This window comes from Argentina silus (genome assembly GCF_951799395.1).
Source record: "Argentina silus genome assembly, chromosome: 8".
Taxonomy (NCBI): domain Eukaryota; kingdom Metazoa; phylum Chordata; class Actinopteri; order Argentiniformes; family Argentinidae; genus Argentina; species Argentina silus.
The window spans coordinates 21,887,678-21,902,677 of record NC_139662.1 but is presented as its reverse complement, the minus strand read 5'-3'; the positions used below and the strand labels follow the sequence as shown (position 1 = coordinate 21,902,677).

Below are 15,000 nucleotides of genomic sequence, written 5' to 3'. Positions count from 1 at the left end.
ACCTCAATGGGGGTAATTGTCTGATCTGGTGTCTGTAACGCATCTCTGACTCTGGCTCTGAAATCCATGTCAGTCTGCCGCCCTCTCAAAGCTCTGCCAGTGCCAGTGGGAAGCTGTAATGTGAGTTGCTGAGGAAAGAACTCTTCCAGGGATGTGCCTTCCTTTGTCGGTTGCTTTGTCTGATGAATCATAATCTCATTGAGATGGGCCTCAATATATGCACAACAACTGAAAACAGAAAGATCCGTGGGCCTCCAACGCTGCCTCGTCTGTAACTAGGAGCCCATCACGTGGCAGGATGCTTAGCAGAAGCTTAGAGAACCGTAACTGTCATACACATTTTAACCCACCAAAGAATAATTAACTTTGGCAGTTTAATAACATTAACAACTGCCAAAGAATTCCGGAACCCTCACCACCTACAGTGCCAGAAAGTATTTGCTTAGCAACAATACTTTGATTGGCCACAAAATAAAACATCGTCATATTTAACATTTGAGTAAAGTCACCGTTGGCACTCTGCAATGTTGACCGTTTGGGCGACTTTATTCATCCTCGGCACTAAAGGACAATTAGCGTACGTTGTTTGGGCTCTGCGGGAGACTAGCTGGCCTCTGACAAGGATGGCAGTGGAAACCCATCAGCAGGGTTCCCCTCCACTGGAGAGGATCAGGGACAGGCCGGGTCAGGACTAAACACAAGATCAATTTCATCTGGATGAGGATGGCGGAGCCCTTACAGGAGGGGTCGGAGACTTTGACAAGCTTCACTCGCCAGGTATTGGCCTGAGATAATGCATCGGAGAGTGTGATCGTGAACGGTGCTCCAGTGTGCTGCACTGTACATTGGCCAATTGAGGGATTTTTACGAGGGTCAAATCAGCAATCTCCGTATACTCGGTCTGTACTGTGTTTCAGTGTGGCTGTGAACTCTTATCATCCCACTACTCTGAAAACCTTCATATCGGTTATCTCCTCTCAGGTCTGTCGGAGGCACAGAGGTCGGTAGACCGAGACATTAGCATTTCTTCTCTCTTTTCTTTTTTTTTATGAACATTTTTATTAAGGACAAAAAGACAGGACGTGACAAATACCATGACATATCATCCCAGCAAGGCACACGTTGGGACGTTAGGTAGAATCAGCTGCTAAATGGACAGTAACCAAAATAATACAAATACCAAAATAGTAACACAACACCAAGATAACAATGACAGTTACACCGAAAACAACAGACACATTAGCATTTCTAATGAGGAAGTGAAACTGCGAGCCAGCAGCAGCCTGTGCAGCAGCAGCCTGTGCAGAAACAGCCTGTGCAGAAACACGGTCTCTTATTGTCTCCTCCTCACCTACAGTCCACAACCAGACGATCTGTCACTCCTCCGACAGCGTATTTGTGGAAAGTTGTGAATAATTCACAGATATTATAAGATATTTCTGAGATGGCATAATGATCTTCCTGACTGCAGGCTAGGTTCAAGGCGTCACTGCAGGGACGGCCTCCTGAGCTGATAAGTGTCGATTGAATCCCTCTGTTCTGATTTCAATGTGGAGTGGAGAGTACCTGCGGCTCTGGGCTGCTTGGACGACAGAAGGAATACAGTGTCTGTGATATTTTTCTGATGCTGCTGCGATCAGTAGGTAATTACATGGCCCTGCTAAAGAATGCTCTGTGAGCAGCAGACAGAGAGGGCGGGGGGGGGGGGAGATAAGATCAGAGTGGCTGGCCTGCTTTGTCTGCGCTATTAGGGGAGAAATGGGCCTGGTGATGGTGTTCTGTCGACTCTGAGAGAGAGAGAGAGAGAGAGAGGGAGGGGGGGGGGAGGGAGGGGGAGAGAGAGAGAGAGAGAGAGAGAGAGAGAGAGAGAGGTATAGTAGGGAGGAGGAAGTCATTGGGATGCAGGGCAGGCTGTTGCAGACACAGGACTGGAGACAGACAATGAATGTGTCAAGCCCCTCCATGCTTCAGGTGTAGGTAGGAAAAACAAGCACCTATGCCTGTTCCTTGGTAAATAACCTGTCAGGACCCAACAAAGACCAGCCAGCACACTGAGGCACAGCAGCCGTTAAGCCTTGTCATCTCCCTCTGTCTCTGATGTAGGAACACACACACACACCACACACACACACACACACACACTTTGCATAGAAACCTACACCCTACATGTTCACTGACATAAATTATGAAGTAGTAAATGATGATGTAAGTGCTTATTTGTTATTTCTCACGCGAGAATTTTAGTTGTATTCTCTCATCTAAAGGGCGGTAGCCTAAAGAGCTGTTAAATGTTGTTATGATCTATATTTCATGTCGTTCAGAGATAAAGTAAAGTTATCAAACGAAGCTGGAAGACAGACTGCGGAACGAAAAACACAGTCCAGTGCACTTCCCAGTGGTTGGATGGGGGAAAATCAATACTACCATCTGTAATGTGATACCCGCTGGACAGAGAGGAATACATTTGATAACACTCAGTCATAAACCTGCAGGCTATGTTTTCTTTTTCACTGCCAGCACAGTTCCTACGGCACCTGGCAACGCCATCAGATAGAGTTCCACCAGAATGAAGGCTGTTCCGGCCAACTGCAACGGACTTCCTTTTGTCTGTCGATGGGTAACTGTGTTTCAGTAAGCTGTCATAGCGACTGTTTGTCGACATGATACGGCTGCCGATTGACAGCATGGAAAGAATTAAGGAAGAAAGGATCTTAACAATGCACATGGTTAATTACACGGAATTACGACCAGCACGACAGAATACAGCGCTACAGTACAACGATTTCACTAAGCCCCTGGAGGATGCAACAGAGAACTGTTCTGAGGGCTAGCTGCAGTTTAGACGCATTTCTTTCTTTCGAACATCAGTTTGAAATCGCAGGCTGTTTACCAGATGGGAAGATGGAGGTCGGTCACGTTCCCTTGTGTGAGATATCCACAGTCTCCACCCACACACGGCGGCTCTGCTCGGCTGTTCGGCCCTCGTGGTCAAATATCTGATTTGTGAGTCATACCTTGCCTCTCTCCCTGTGGAGAGAGATGCTGGGTATCTTAAAATACACTCTGGCAGGACAGCCATGTCAGACCTGAGGCCCCAGCACACACCATGCAGCAGCCCCAGAGACCGAGGAGAGGAAGGGGGGGCGGGGATGGGGGAGGTAGGGGGGCGGGGATGGGGGAGGTAGGGGAAGGGTACAGGGGAGGCTGATGGGCAGGGAGGGAGATGGGGAGGGAGGGTGATGAGGAGGGAGGGAGATGGGGAGGGAGGGAGATGGGGAGGGAGGGGAAGGGTACAGGAGGGAGGGAGGGAGGGTGTGAAACAGGGATCGGGGGACGGGTAGAGTGAGGGAGTAGAATGGGGGAGGGGGTGGGGGCGTTAGGGGCTGGGGAGAGGGAGGGGGGGGGGGGAAGGCTGATTGGCATGGTGAGGGAGGGAGGGAAGGAGGATGGCTGGGTAAGTAGAGAGGCTGGTGGAGACAAGACGAGACAAGAGATCTTCCTGCGAACTGCGGAGGAGACTCACTGGGGGAAACGCTACAACGGCTGCCTAGCTGAGCAACAGACTGGTGGGAGGCTGGGAAAGGCTGCCTCGTTTGAGAAATTGACTGAGGGGAGACCGGGGGAGGAGAGGATGGAGACTGGCATGGGTTTGAATGACTGAAAGGGAAATGGGGGAGGGAGAGGGAGGGGAGGGAGGGGGGTGGGGGGAAGGCCTGGGAAAGGGAGGCTGCCTGGGGTGAGAGTGACTGGGGGAAGAATGGGGGGGAGAGGGAGTGAGAGGAGGGAGGGAGCGAGGGAGGGGTAGGCTGGCTTGTGTGTGTGAATAACTCGGGGCAGATTGGCTTGGCTCAGGGAAACTGGCAGCCTCTCTGGGCAGGAAGTGTCTGCTGATCATCTGTGTGGGAGTGTCTGCGTGCAGAGAGGGAGAGAGGGAGAGAGAGAGAGAGGGAGAGAGAGAGAGAGGGAGAGAGGGAGAGAGAGAGAGAGAGAGAGACGGCTGGAATTCACTGTCTCCACCGAAAGAGAGAGAATGAGGAGGACAGGACAAACAAATGGGCAGGGAGAAGGGGGAGGAGAGGGAGAGAAGAGAGAGAGGGAGAAGAGAGGGGGAGAAGAGAGGGGGAGAAGAGAGAGGGAGACAGAGGAGAAGAGAGAGAAGAGAGAGAGAAGAGAGAGAGAAGAGAGGGAGAAGAGAGGGGGAAAAGAGGGGGAAAAGAGAAAGAGAAGGCGAGGGAGAGGAGAGAGAGAGAAGAGAGAGAGAGGAGAGAGTAAGGGAGGGCTCGATTTCAGTCTATCTCGGGTGTGGGTGTGAAAAGAGTGACAGACAGACAGCAAAAGAAGGAAGTCTGAAAGAACAGAAAATGGAGAGAGAGAGATAAAGAGAGAGGGAGACGGAGAGAGATAGAGAGAGAGAGAGAGAGAGAGAGAGAGAGAGAGAGAGAGCGAGCTCCCATTGGCAACACGACACTCTGGTGTGGAGAGATTACCCAAGCCCAGCCCGGGGTTCCATGTATGGACACAGTCATTACCTCTGCCCTGCTGACAAATGGCACTGTCATCTGAATACGAATCTCCTGCCCTCTAATTCCTCTCTCTGGCACAGTTTTATTTTCAGCTGTCCCTTTGATTTATCAGGAAGTGCCTCAAATTTGATAATGGTTCACTATCTTAATAGGCATGTATATTGTACACTATATAGAGTCCAATCCATTTACACTACTGTACTGTATACCTGTTTTGTAGTACCCAAGTTGTTTACGGAGGGAGTTTTTAAATTCATATGTTTATTCCAGTGTTGATTCACAAAATGGACTATGAAACCGATCCAAGATGGCCCCTTGTCCAGATCACATAACCAGTGTGCAGTTTGTCAAAGTGTCGTGGCGACAATCTGTGCACTGGCATTCAGCCGCAGACAGTATGAGGTTAGAGTTTGCTCTGTCGGAACCCACTGTCAGTTCCGCCATCACCAGGGAGACTGTCACAAACAGCCCAGCCGAGCTGATGTCAAGATATACTTAGAATCTAATCATGCAGTAAATAGAAGCACAGGGTTTCTTACAAAGGGAACTGGCTGGGGTTATTTTTTTATTTTTTTTGCTGCGGTTAAATCCATTCACGGAAAAAAACATTTCAGCTCTGTCAAATAGAGTTTGGAGTTCCTTGTTCTCTATGTTTTTGTGAGTTACTCCCAGATTAATCAGGACTAAATCCAGGCCAACTCTTGATTTATGGTGGCAGAACTAAAAGACACTGATGGTAATTGTGGTGCTGTGCTCTCTGGAAGATTACAGTTCCTGATCTGAAGGATGGGCATTTGGTTAACATAGAGGATCGGTTTTGATTTAGGTCCCCTAGGGCGGCATTGAAATCCAAAGTCCACTCTGTTTTCCATTGAGATGGTCTGTTTCCTCTTATCTCTCCAGCGGGATCAGAGATTCATCCATCAGATGGTGACGATAGATCCTTGCCATTATTCCAACAGAGGAACAACACACAGTGCTCTGCCGTTTGTTACCCATATTTCTTTCCCACAGATTATACTTCATTGCGCCGGGGATCATCCTTAGAAAATGAGAGAGAATAAGGAATAGGGACTAAGAGGATAGTGAACTCCAGTACTAGAGCTGTGCAGCCTTTAAAGACAGAACATTAGCATCGCATCACTCTCTGCATTCAGGAATAATCCTAATCTATTCGTTGAATTAGCACAGCAGGAGGGAAACAAACGCTTCCCCATTTGTATTGTTTGTCTGTCTTTAGAAGTGTCCATGCTGCTTTGCAGCCTGCAGTGTGTACAATAAGAGTCCCCTCCCTGTTTTGCCTTTACTGTACCTGTCTGTCTGTCTGTCTCTCTGTCTCTCTCTCTTTTTCTCTCTGTCTCTCTGTCTCCCTCTCACCCTCCCTCTCTAACCACTTCTCTCTCTCTCTCTCTCTCTCGCTCCCTCGCTCCCTCTCGCCTCGCTTAAGACTTCAGCACCAGATTCCTATTCAGGGAGGGAGGCAGCACTTTGCGGTGATAAATCAATAAAACAGTGTCCCCTATAACAGACCTCTGTGTTTTCCTGCCATCGATCCTGTCAGCCCAGATACATTTAAGAGCAAGGCAAGCGATTACCCTTCGCAATCCTACTTTGATCTACACGGCAAATGACAGGTGCCAGACATCAGCTTTGGGTAATTGTACTGCTGAAAAGGGGCCATTGTTAATCTAATTTCTCCTCTCTCTCTCTTTTCTTTTGAGTTCAATGTTCAACATTTCTGATTTTAATTCGTCGGTCTGAACTGCTTCCCGAGCCGCGATCACAACATTGCCATAACCTCTTAAGCCGGACGTGCCCGTAATTGGGCCCAAATTCTGCTTTAATTTGATTATTAATTTCATAATTGATTACTTTATCTCCTTGTCATGATAGGTTATTATGAACTATGATCTGAGCATATCCACACAAACTTCAAGGTGTTATCTACCAAATGGCATCCTGCTTTTGCATCTGATCATCACATTTCTAATGTTACGAGCAGTTTAGTTTGGTTTTTAGGAGGAAATTAGTCAAATAGGGCATTCAGCATAAGAGGTTTTTAACACCACTGGGCTTGAGAGGAGGTACTATAAAACTGAAGTGATTAAGTGTTGTTTGGAGCAACAGGCTGGGAAGTAGATTCCCTGTGAGTCATTGAAATACTCTCATGCTCTCTCTCGTCACCAATGGGATTCATGTCACTTGAGATGTTTGTATCAATTTACTGCAGTAATTCATGTAAATTGGGGATTGATACATTATTGAGCCCTCAAAGTCATTTTACTCAGTCCAAAACAGATGGAAACAGACTGCTCAGAACAGTCTGATACAAGGGTAACACTGGCCTTATTAGATTTTTATTTTATTTAAAAGTGGAACCTGTTTGAATTGTTAAAGCAGGAGTGGGACCACCGGCAAGGAAGTGAACCTATAGTACCTGTAATCCACTGAGTAAGACATAATCAAGTTTCCAGAAGATGGTAATTTAATCCATCCAATTCACACGGATGCTGCAAATTACAAACTTGCATCTCACTTCATTTGTAGTCCATTAGCTGATGGAGAGATCGGGTGCATGGGTGTGAAATTCTAATCACTGACTGTTTACAGACAGCTTCTCTTGGCATTATAACTACTGAAGCCGGGATACCTGCGCCTATGCTTTTACTGATTCAGGGTTTAGCTCTTATATTCAGAGGAGGTCAGAGTGGTAATTAAAAAGCACACCATGAAAAGGTAAAAGCTTGCATCAAGAAGGTTGAATACAGTCCCGGAGTGATGGAATTGAGTGTGTTATATCAACAGGCCAAGAGACTCTTCACTAGACCGAACCCCAAAGAGAGAACATTGCCATCTTAAATGATTTTCCCTGGTGAAAAAAGCTCTGAAGGAGAAACATTTTCAAATTCCTTTCAAGCCCTGTTCCTGAAAAATAGGATGTGACTCAACAAATCTATAAGACCTTTGGGGAGGCAGAGTGCATAACATTACCACAACAGCATTGTTGAGATAGATCTTCTATCAAACACTGCAAATAGATACATTCCACATTGCCTCCCATTTTTGGGAGAGAGAGGGTGCTTTTAAATGCAAATAACCATCACTCTCTTTTTCCATTACTTTACGTTTCTCTCCTTTGACCCAGCACATTCAATCAAGGCAATGCTGGAAGTGATTTTGCTAGTAACATCTGACAATATTCCCTACCCTGAATTTGTGTAATTGCATTACGGGGGCTGATTCTGTAACTGTGTACATTTGGCCATTCAGCGCATATTAAGTTGTCTTGGAACGCGACCTCCCCTTCCGCTCCTCGATTTGTCGACTTTACACTGGTGACCCCCTTTGAGTCGTGGGTCAATGCTATAACTCACACTGTCTGGTTGTGAAGCTGTGCTGTAGAATCCCATCAGGGAGATGCCGTGCTCTCATTCCTGTGTTCCCCCCCTGCATGTCCTGCCGCTCCTCAGGCCTCTAACAGAAATGGATGGCATCTCCACATAGAGCCTAGATTAGACAGTGGGATTGGGTTAACATTGGGGGGGGGGGGGGGGTAGGTGTGATTGGATGGGGGGGGGGGGGAGGTAGGTGCGATGGGATTTGGGGGGGGGGGGGGGGGTAGGTGCGATGGGATTGGGGGGGGGTGGGATGTAGATGGGGGCAAATGCTGATTGATGCGATGTGAGCAAGAAAAAACACCAACCAGGGGGGCACTTTGTGAGTACCATGGTTACGGGGCAGGGTTTGTTAATCTCCCGCGCCCCACCACCCCTGTAAACGTCCCTGATAGCAGCATGGCGTGATAAGGCCTTATCAGGGTTTACACACCAAACATTTAGTTCGTAAACACACTGAATATTTAGTTTGTTACCACAGTCTCCTCACTGATCCCCCTCCCTTATCACCGGTAGATTCCATCTGTAAAACGCTCTTATACACAACAACACAAAGCTTTTAGTGGAGATGACCTCATTCCCACCGGGTACCTTCCTTCTCTCTATCATACTGCGCAGTGTGTTTTATTCCCCGCAGCTGTGGTGGGTGTGGGTGTGTGTGTGTGTGTGTGTCTTCTTGATGTGTGCGTACTCCCCCCGACCTGTGTGTGGGGCTGGACACCCGGACTCTTCTGATCAGTGCCATAGCATCCGTGTTTACTACAGGGAATCAGGAGCAGGTCTAATGATGATAGCTGATGGTAATGATGATAATGGATAGCATTTACATAATGGCGCTCATCTTGTTTCAAAGTGCTGGGTCGATGGGGAAGGGGGGGGGCGGGGGGGGAGCTTATGCTCACCACACATCTACCTGCGACAGTGGAGTACAGTAAAACATAACGTCCTCTTCCTCTTCCTCTGCCAATCAGATCCCTCAGATCAGCTACTCCTCCACGGCCCCGGAGCTGAGTGATGACAGGCGCTATGACTTCTTCTCGCGGGTGGTTCCTCCTGACTCCTTCCAGGCCCAGGCCATGGTGGACATCATCAGAGCCCTGGGCTGGACCTACGTCTCCACCATCGCCTCTGAGGGCAGCTACGGAGAGAAGGGTGTGGAGGCCTTCACACAGCTCTCCAAAGAGGCAGGTGAGTGACGGCGATCACAGGTGAGGGGCCAGGTGGAGGAGGAAATCATGTCATGAAGGCTGGGACTGTATAGTGGTTATGTAGAGGAGGTGGTTTGGAAACCATGCTGTGTGATTCGTAACCTTGACCGAGACTTGAACATTTGCCCCCTGCTAACTCCTTGAGGTAATGCCCAGGCTTGGTGCTGTGGCCGGGCTGTACTGGTGCTGTGGTCCTGTCTTGAGTTTGGGTCTCACTTTTTTCACACGGGCACAACAACAAATACTCTTATTGCACACAGGAATAATGTATGTAATAAATACTACTGTATTTTAGGTCAAGCATAGACAGGTGAAGTTTGGAACTTTTCAGATTATTGTTGTTAGGAATGAATTATTAATAGGCTTGGCAACTTCTGAGCAGCATAGCGACTTCTAGCTCTGTATGTGTCCTTGGAAAAAAAAACCATGTTGGAAAGAATACAACAGAGTTTGTTATATAGGTGCTGGCAATATCTGTGTCTGTGTGGAGAACTCACAATCCCATTTCCTTCCCAGTGACAGTGGAGGCGCTTTAAGAAAGGATTACCCATTTCATCATCTGGGCTGGAAAATTACACTTCCTGATCCATGGCCCTGCATTCATGCAACTCCTCCGGAAATAATGTTTTACCACGGCAACCAAGGTTACTTCCTGGTTCTCACCTTGACCTCTACACAGATCCCAACACATTTCTAGTAAGCTGCAGCTACAAGCTCCTGTCTCGGCCGTGTCCAATCTCAGCTCCCGCTACATAGCATGCAGTGCCAGGGAACCTCTGAAATGGAGAAGGCTAATGATATCCCACGGGCAACCAAGTCCAGCAGACATGAATATTTCATCTGGGCACGTCCATGTGCAGTCTGATCACTCATTAAAACTTTAAGAGTCTGTTGTGGCTTTAGTGTTTTGTTTGTGTCAGGACTGAGAATTGGGGGGGAAAAGACTTGATGATTTAGTGGTTGTTATTGGAGGTTTCATTCTATATAATAATATATAGATGCCGTTTAGCTGACGCTTTTTTCCAAAGCGACTTACATTACATACAAATGTATGCACTCACAATGTGAGTGCATACATTTCAGTGTATATGGTCCCAGCGGGAATCAAACCCCCAACCTAAGCGTTGTTAGCGCCATGCTCTACCAACTGAGCCACAGAGGCTTGTTACGTCGTATCTGCCACCAGATTGGTTTCTCTCAGCGGCACTTTCCACTGGTGTTGTGTCTAATTACGAAGATCCGATTCTACAATTATATTATGATTTGACTTTAGAACATCACAGACGAGTGTGAAATTACACAGTAGGATGTGGTTGTTGTTGACTCATCCTTTGCAGCAGAGCTGCAGTGAGTGAACAGTACCTCTCTACGTTCATAAGAAAATCATATTGAAATGATTGCTTTCACTGATGCACCCAAGGCAATGCGTTTTTAATAAAAGCATTGATTAGGTAACAGCATAGCTGTACATTTATAGGATCAAAGGCGTTGCCATTTACAATATCACAGACTGTATTGCATTGATTTAAATAAGCAACATACTGCATCATTTTGCACCAAGACAACGGTGGTGGAAGAGTAATAAAGTAACCCCAGACCCTAGACAGATCAAGAGAAAATCCTAGATACTCCCATAGTGTGTTTCTCACATAGTGTGTTTTCAGAGTTGACCCGTAGGGCCTTGAGCTGTTTTGTGGGCACCAGCTTTTTCGGTCAGAGTGAAATGTCAGATGCATTAGTAGGATTCTCGCCTCACCACTTCAAGGAGAGCCATCCACTAGACTAATGCAATATGGCTGCCCATTACCCGGAGCAGAGACGGGAGTGATGGTCAGCTCCTATCGATCCCATCTGGTTTCCACTCTCCTCTTTTTCCCTTGTTTGGATAGTCTTCCACCCTCACAGTTTCATTCCAATGAGCTGTCTTTGCTTTGTAAGTTGAACAGGGAAAGATTAATCTTGTTTGTGTGTGTGTGTCTGTGTGTGTGTGTGTGTGTGTGTGTGTGTGTGTGTGTGTGTGTGTGTATGTGTGTGTGTGTGTGTGTGTGTGTGTGTGTGTGTGTGTGTGTGTGTCTGTGTCTGTGTCTGTGTTTGTGTTTGTGTGTCTAGATTCAGTCAAGAGAGATTGAGTTTGGTTTTCTCTTTGATAAACACACTTATACGAGGGCGTTTGAGGAGAAACTCCCACAAAACATCATTCTTGAATTAATTGCAGGGAGCTGCCAAAACCACTAGTTTGAACTGCAAAAAAACTGTCAAAATATAGTCCAAATATTTAACAGCGGGAGAGGAAATATGAAAGATCAATTTATTTTGTGTCTGTCTTTAAATACAGCATGGAGTTAGGAAAGGGATTTGCCCTCAGTATTTGACTACACAGCTTCATGCATTCTGTTAAAATGGAACAGTATGTTTTTACAGCATCCCCCCCTCTATTCTAGAATGCCAAGCAGTGTGAGCAGCAGTGGACTGGAATACGGAATAAGGAGGTGCACACACACACACACACACACACACACACACACACAGAAACACACACACAGAAACACACACACACACAGACACACACACACACACACATAGGGTACGGTACTCAGAATAGGTAAAGGCATTTCTGTGGACTCCCACTTGTGCAGAAGAGGAAAGTGGAGGAAGCTGTTCTGCCTCTCTGCTCTCAAGGTGATAAATATAATTGGAGCATAATGGATCTCCCTGGTGGCTGGGGGTCATCAGGAGCCATTCTGATTTCGGGGGAGTTCCTGAACGTTTTAGGCCAGGCTAAATGGGAACGGCAGCAGCTCCCTCCCATCCAGGAGTTCATTTTCAGGAATCTCCGGAAATTGGGATGAATAATTGAAGCAGTTAATGCAGCACATGACCTGTGGCACTCAGACTCATCAGTAGAGGACATCCAGGAGCCTGATGAATAAAATCATCATTATTTTATCTGTGATGTATTAATCAAAGGGGTAAATGTGGAGCACCGTATTACAGAGCGGGGTGATTTATAATGTAGATACTGTACTCTGGGTTCATCATGAAATAAATTGAATTATTTCCATTGCCTTAACTCTCTGCACATTGGAATAAGTGAAATATTTTCCGAGGATTCCCTGAGGATTCGCAAACTCATGCAATGCTCGTTGGCGTTGTAAAGTCAAGGTTTTCTCTTGCCATAGTCTGTATGCTTTTTCAGATTGAAATAGAGCAGCGTGAGCTTCTCCACGCTCCCCTCTCTGGTATTCTGACATTTATCTTTCTGAGTTATCCGATTTTTGGAACAGATACACCCCTGTCTTTAGGACTAGCTCTGTGAGCGGGGAGCTCTTTCATGTCCACAGAATCTCTGCCAGTGGCAGGTGAAGACCGTCAGACCCTCAGCACAGTATTCTGGCAGTAGCGTTGCTGTTCTGGCACTGGTCTTTTGATCCTGGCTGACTGGCGAGGAATTCTGCAACCATTCAATAATTTAGCCTTCACTGCACAGCCGGTCTGCAGCCCTTAGGGCAGGTTCTGGTCCTCACAGCTGGTCCCCACAGCATGTTCAGGCCTGGTGTTTGAGTAAGGAAGCTGCTCAGAGTGCTGCCGATCTTCATCACTGGCGACTGTGGCCAATGTCTTTATCACTGTGATGGCTTCCATTGGCTGTGGTGGCGTACATGTGGTCTCTATCATTGGCTGCTGTGGCCTATGCCATCTATCATTGGCTCCGCCATTGGCTGCTTTAGCCTACAGTATACCCGTCATTGGCTGAAATGGCCTATGTCTGTCATTGGCTGAAATGGCCTATATCTATCATTAGCTGAAATGGCCTATGTTTCTATCATTGGCTGAAATGGCCTATGTTTCTATCATTGGCTGAAATGGCCTATGTTTCTATCATTGGCTGAAATGACCTATGTTTCTATCATTGGCTGAAATGACCTATGTTTCTATCATTGGCTGAAATGGCCTATGTTTCTATCATTGGCTGAAATGGCCTATGTTTCTATCATTGGCTGAAATGGCCTATGTTTCTATCATTGGCTGAAATGGCCTATGTTTCTATCATTGGCTGAAATGACCTATGTTTCTATCATTGGCTGAAATGACCTATGTCTGTTATTTTCTGAAATGGCCTATGTTTCTATCATTGGCTGAAATGGCCTATGTTTCTATCATTGGCTGAAATGGCCTATGTTTCTATCATTGTCTGAAATGACCTATGTTTCTATCATTGGCTGAAATGACCTATGTCTGTTATTTTCTGAAATGGCCTATGTTTCTATCATTGGCTGAAATGGCCTATGTTTCTATCATTGGCTGAAATGGCCTATGTCTGTAATTGGCTTAAATGGCCTATGTTTCTATCATTGGCCCTTGGCTACTATGGCCTACAGTAGGCCTTCCCGTGGTTGGCTGCTCTGGCCTATGTCTCTGTCAGTGCCTGGTACTGTACGTCCCCTTTCTCCCTCTGCAGCACATCAAGCTCCCTTGTGACAGCGTCAGGCATACATTTTCATGAGACTTTAGCACTGTGCTCAATGTCTTAAAATCTAGATTTACATTCCTGTTGAATTAATCCCCACCTAGGATAGCTTCAGACAGACAGTCAGTCAGTCAGACAGACAGACAGACAGACAGACAGACAGACAGACAGACAGACAGACAGACAGACAGACAGCACTTGGAGCTGAAAGGTCGCTTATACCTCTTTAAGAATTAGCCATAGTACAGTGTTACAGATTCCCAAAAAGGAAGCGTCTTCTTGCTGTCATAAGCCTCCCGCAGCCCCAAAGAATCATCCTGGAATCTCTGTGCTAAAACAGAGCTTCAGCAGTGTCCCTGTGAGACCAGTGGTGTCGACTGCTCCACGGCAGGCCCATTTCATTTGAACAGGATACCTCAATCCCCAAGCGTTACCCAGGCTACAGTGAGGTGCTCTGTTTTTATGGTTTTCCCACTTAAGGAGGATTACAGGAGCCGTCTCCTTTGTGCTTGTAGAGATGCATTGTCTCGCAATCAGCAATAATTCTAATTCCGTGGGCTGTTGTTGGTGATGTGGGCTGGAGCAGAGCGGCGGCAGTCCTTTAGCTGGCTGCTGCGGCTGTCTTTAGGTTTGTACCACAATAAACAGAGGCCGGAGATTTGTTTATTCTGCCAGCTAAAAGCTGTTTATATCAAAGTAATGAGCCTGGCAATGGGTAGATTCCTCCCATTTCTCTGTCTATGCATGGAAACCCAAACCGAAAGGTTATCTGGTGGTGGAGTGCTTGAGTGGAAGAAATTTTAATTGGTTTGGTTAGAGAGCCAGTGTTGACTCAGGACCAAGTCTGCTGCTGTACTTATAGTTCTGATGAGCCTCTGCACAGGTGTACAACAATGTGTGTTTACTCAGACTGCTTGAAAGGTTAAATCAGCAAGCTCCCACATCTGCCAGTAATCAGGGTATTTGTTAAAGATATTATTTGATTTCAGTATGCAGATAATGAGCTCTTGAATATGACCTGATGTTGACAAATCCGTCAAACTTTTTAATTTGCCATCTTGTTTTTCTCTCTCACAAAATGGTGGCAGTGTTCCCACCTGCACCTACTGTATATTTACCTCCGCCTACACTGAGGTATTGGACAATATTTAATCTTGACCTTAAATGGATGACGGCAGCAAATTAGATCATATTACCGGCCCTTCATTGGAGACGCAGACAACCATGGATTAATGTCAGTGATTGTCTTAATCAATATCGCCTCAAGGACAATGGCCGACCAGGCTTCGGGCATGTCTCTGAGGTGACTGTCACAGGCGGGTTGCCAAATATCTAAGAGCTATTTAGCGACGCACAGAAGCAATCAGTACCTTTCACCCTGTACAAACTCATTAGTGGTGACCTGT

General features: G+C 46.6%; 1 protein-coding gene across 1 annotated transcript in view; it reads left to right on the top strand.

Moving 5' to 3' along the window:
• Positions 1-15,000, top strand: part of LOC310808080 (metabotropic glutamate receptor 7-like) — a gene marked incomplete at both ends in the record, with an annotated part of 49,215 nt that overhangs the window by 7,856 nt on the left and 26,359 nt on the right. The window contains one exon of the mRNA XM_083674781.1: positions 8,890-9,106. Coding sequence (XP_083530907.1) covers positions 8,890-9,106 — 217 coding nt within the window. The remainder of the gene's footprint in view (positions 1-8,889; positions 9,107-15,000) is intronic.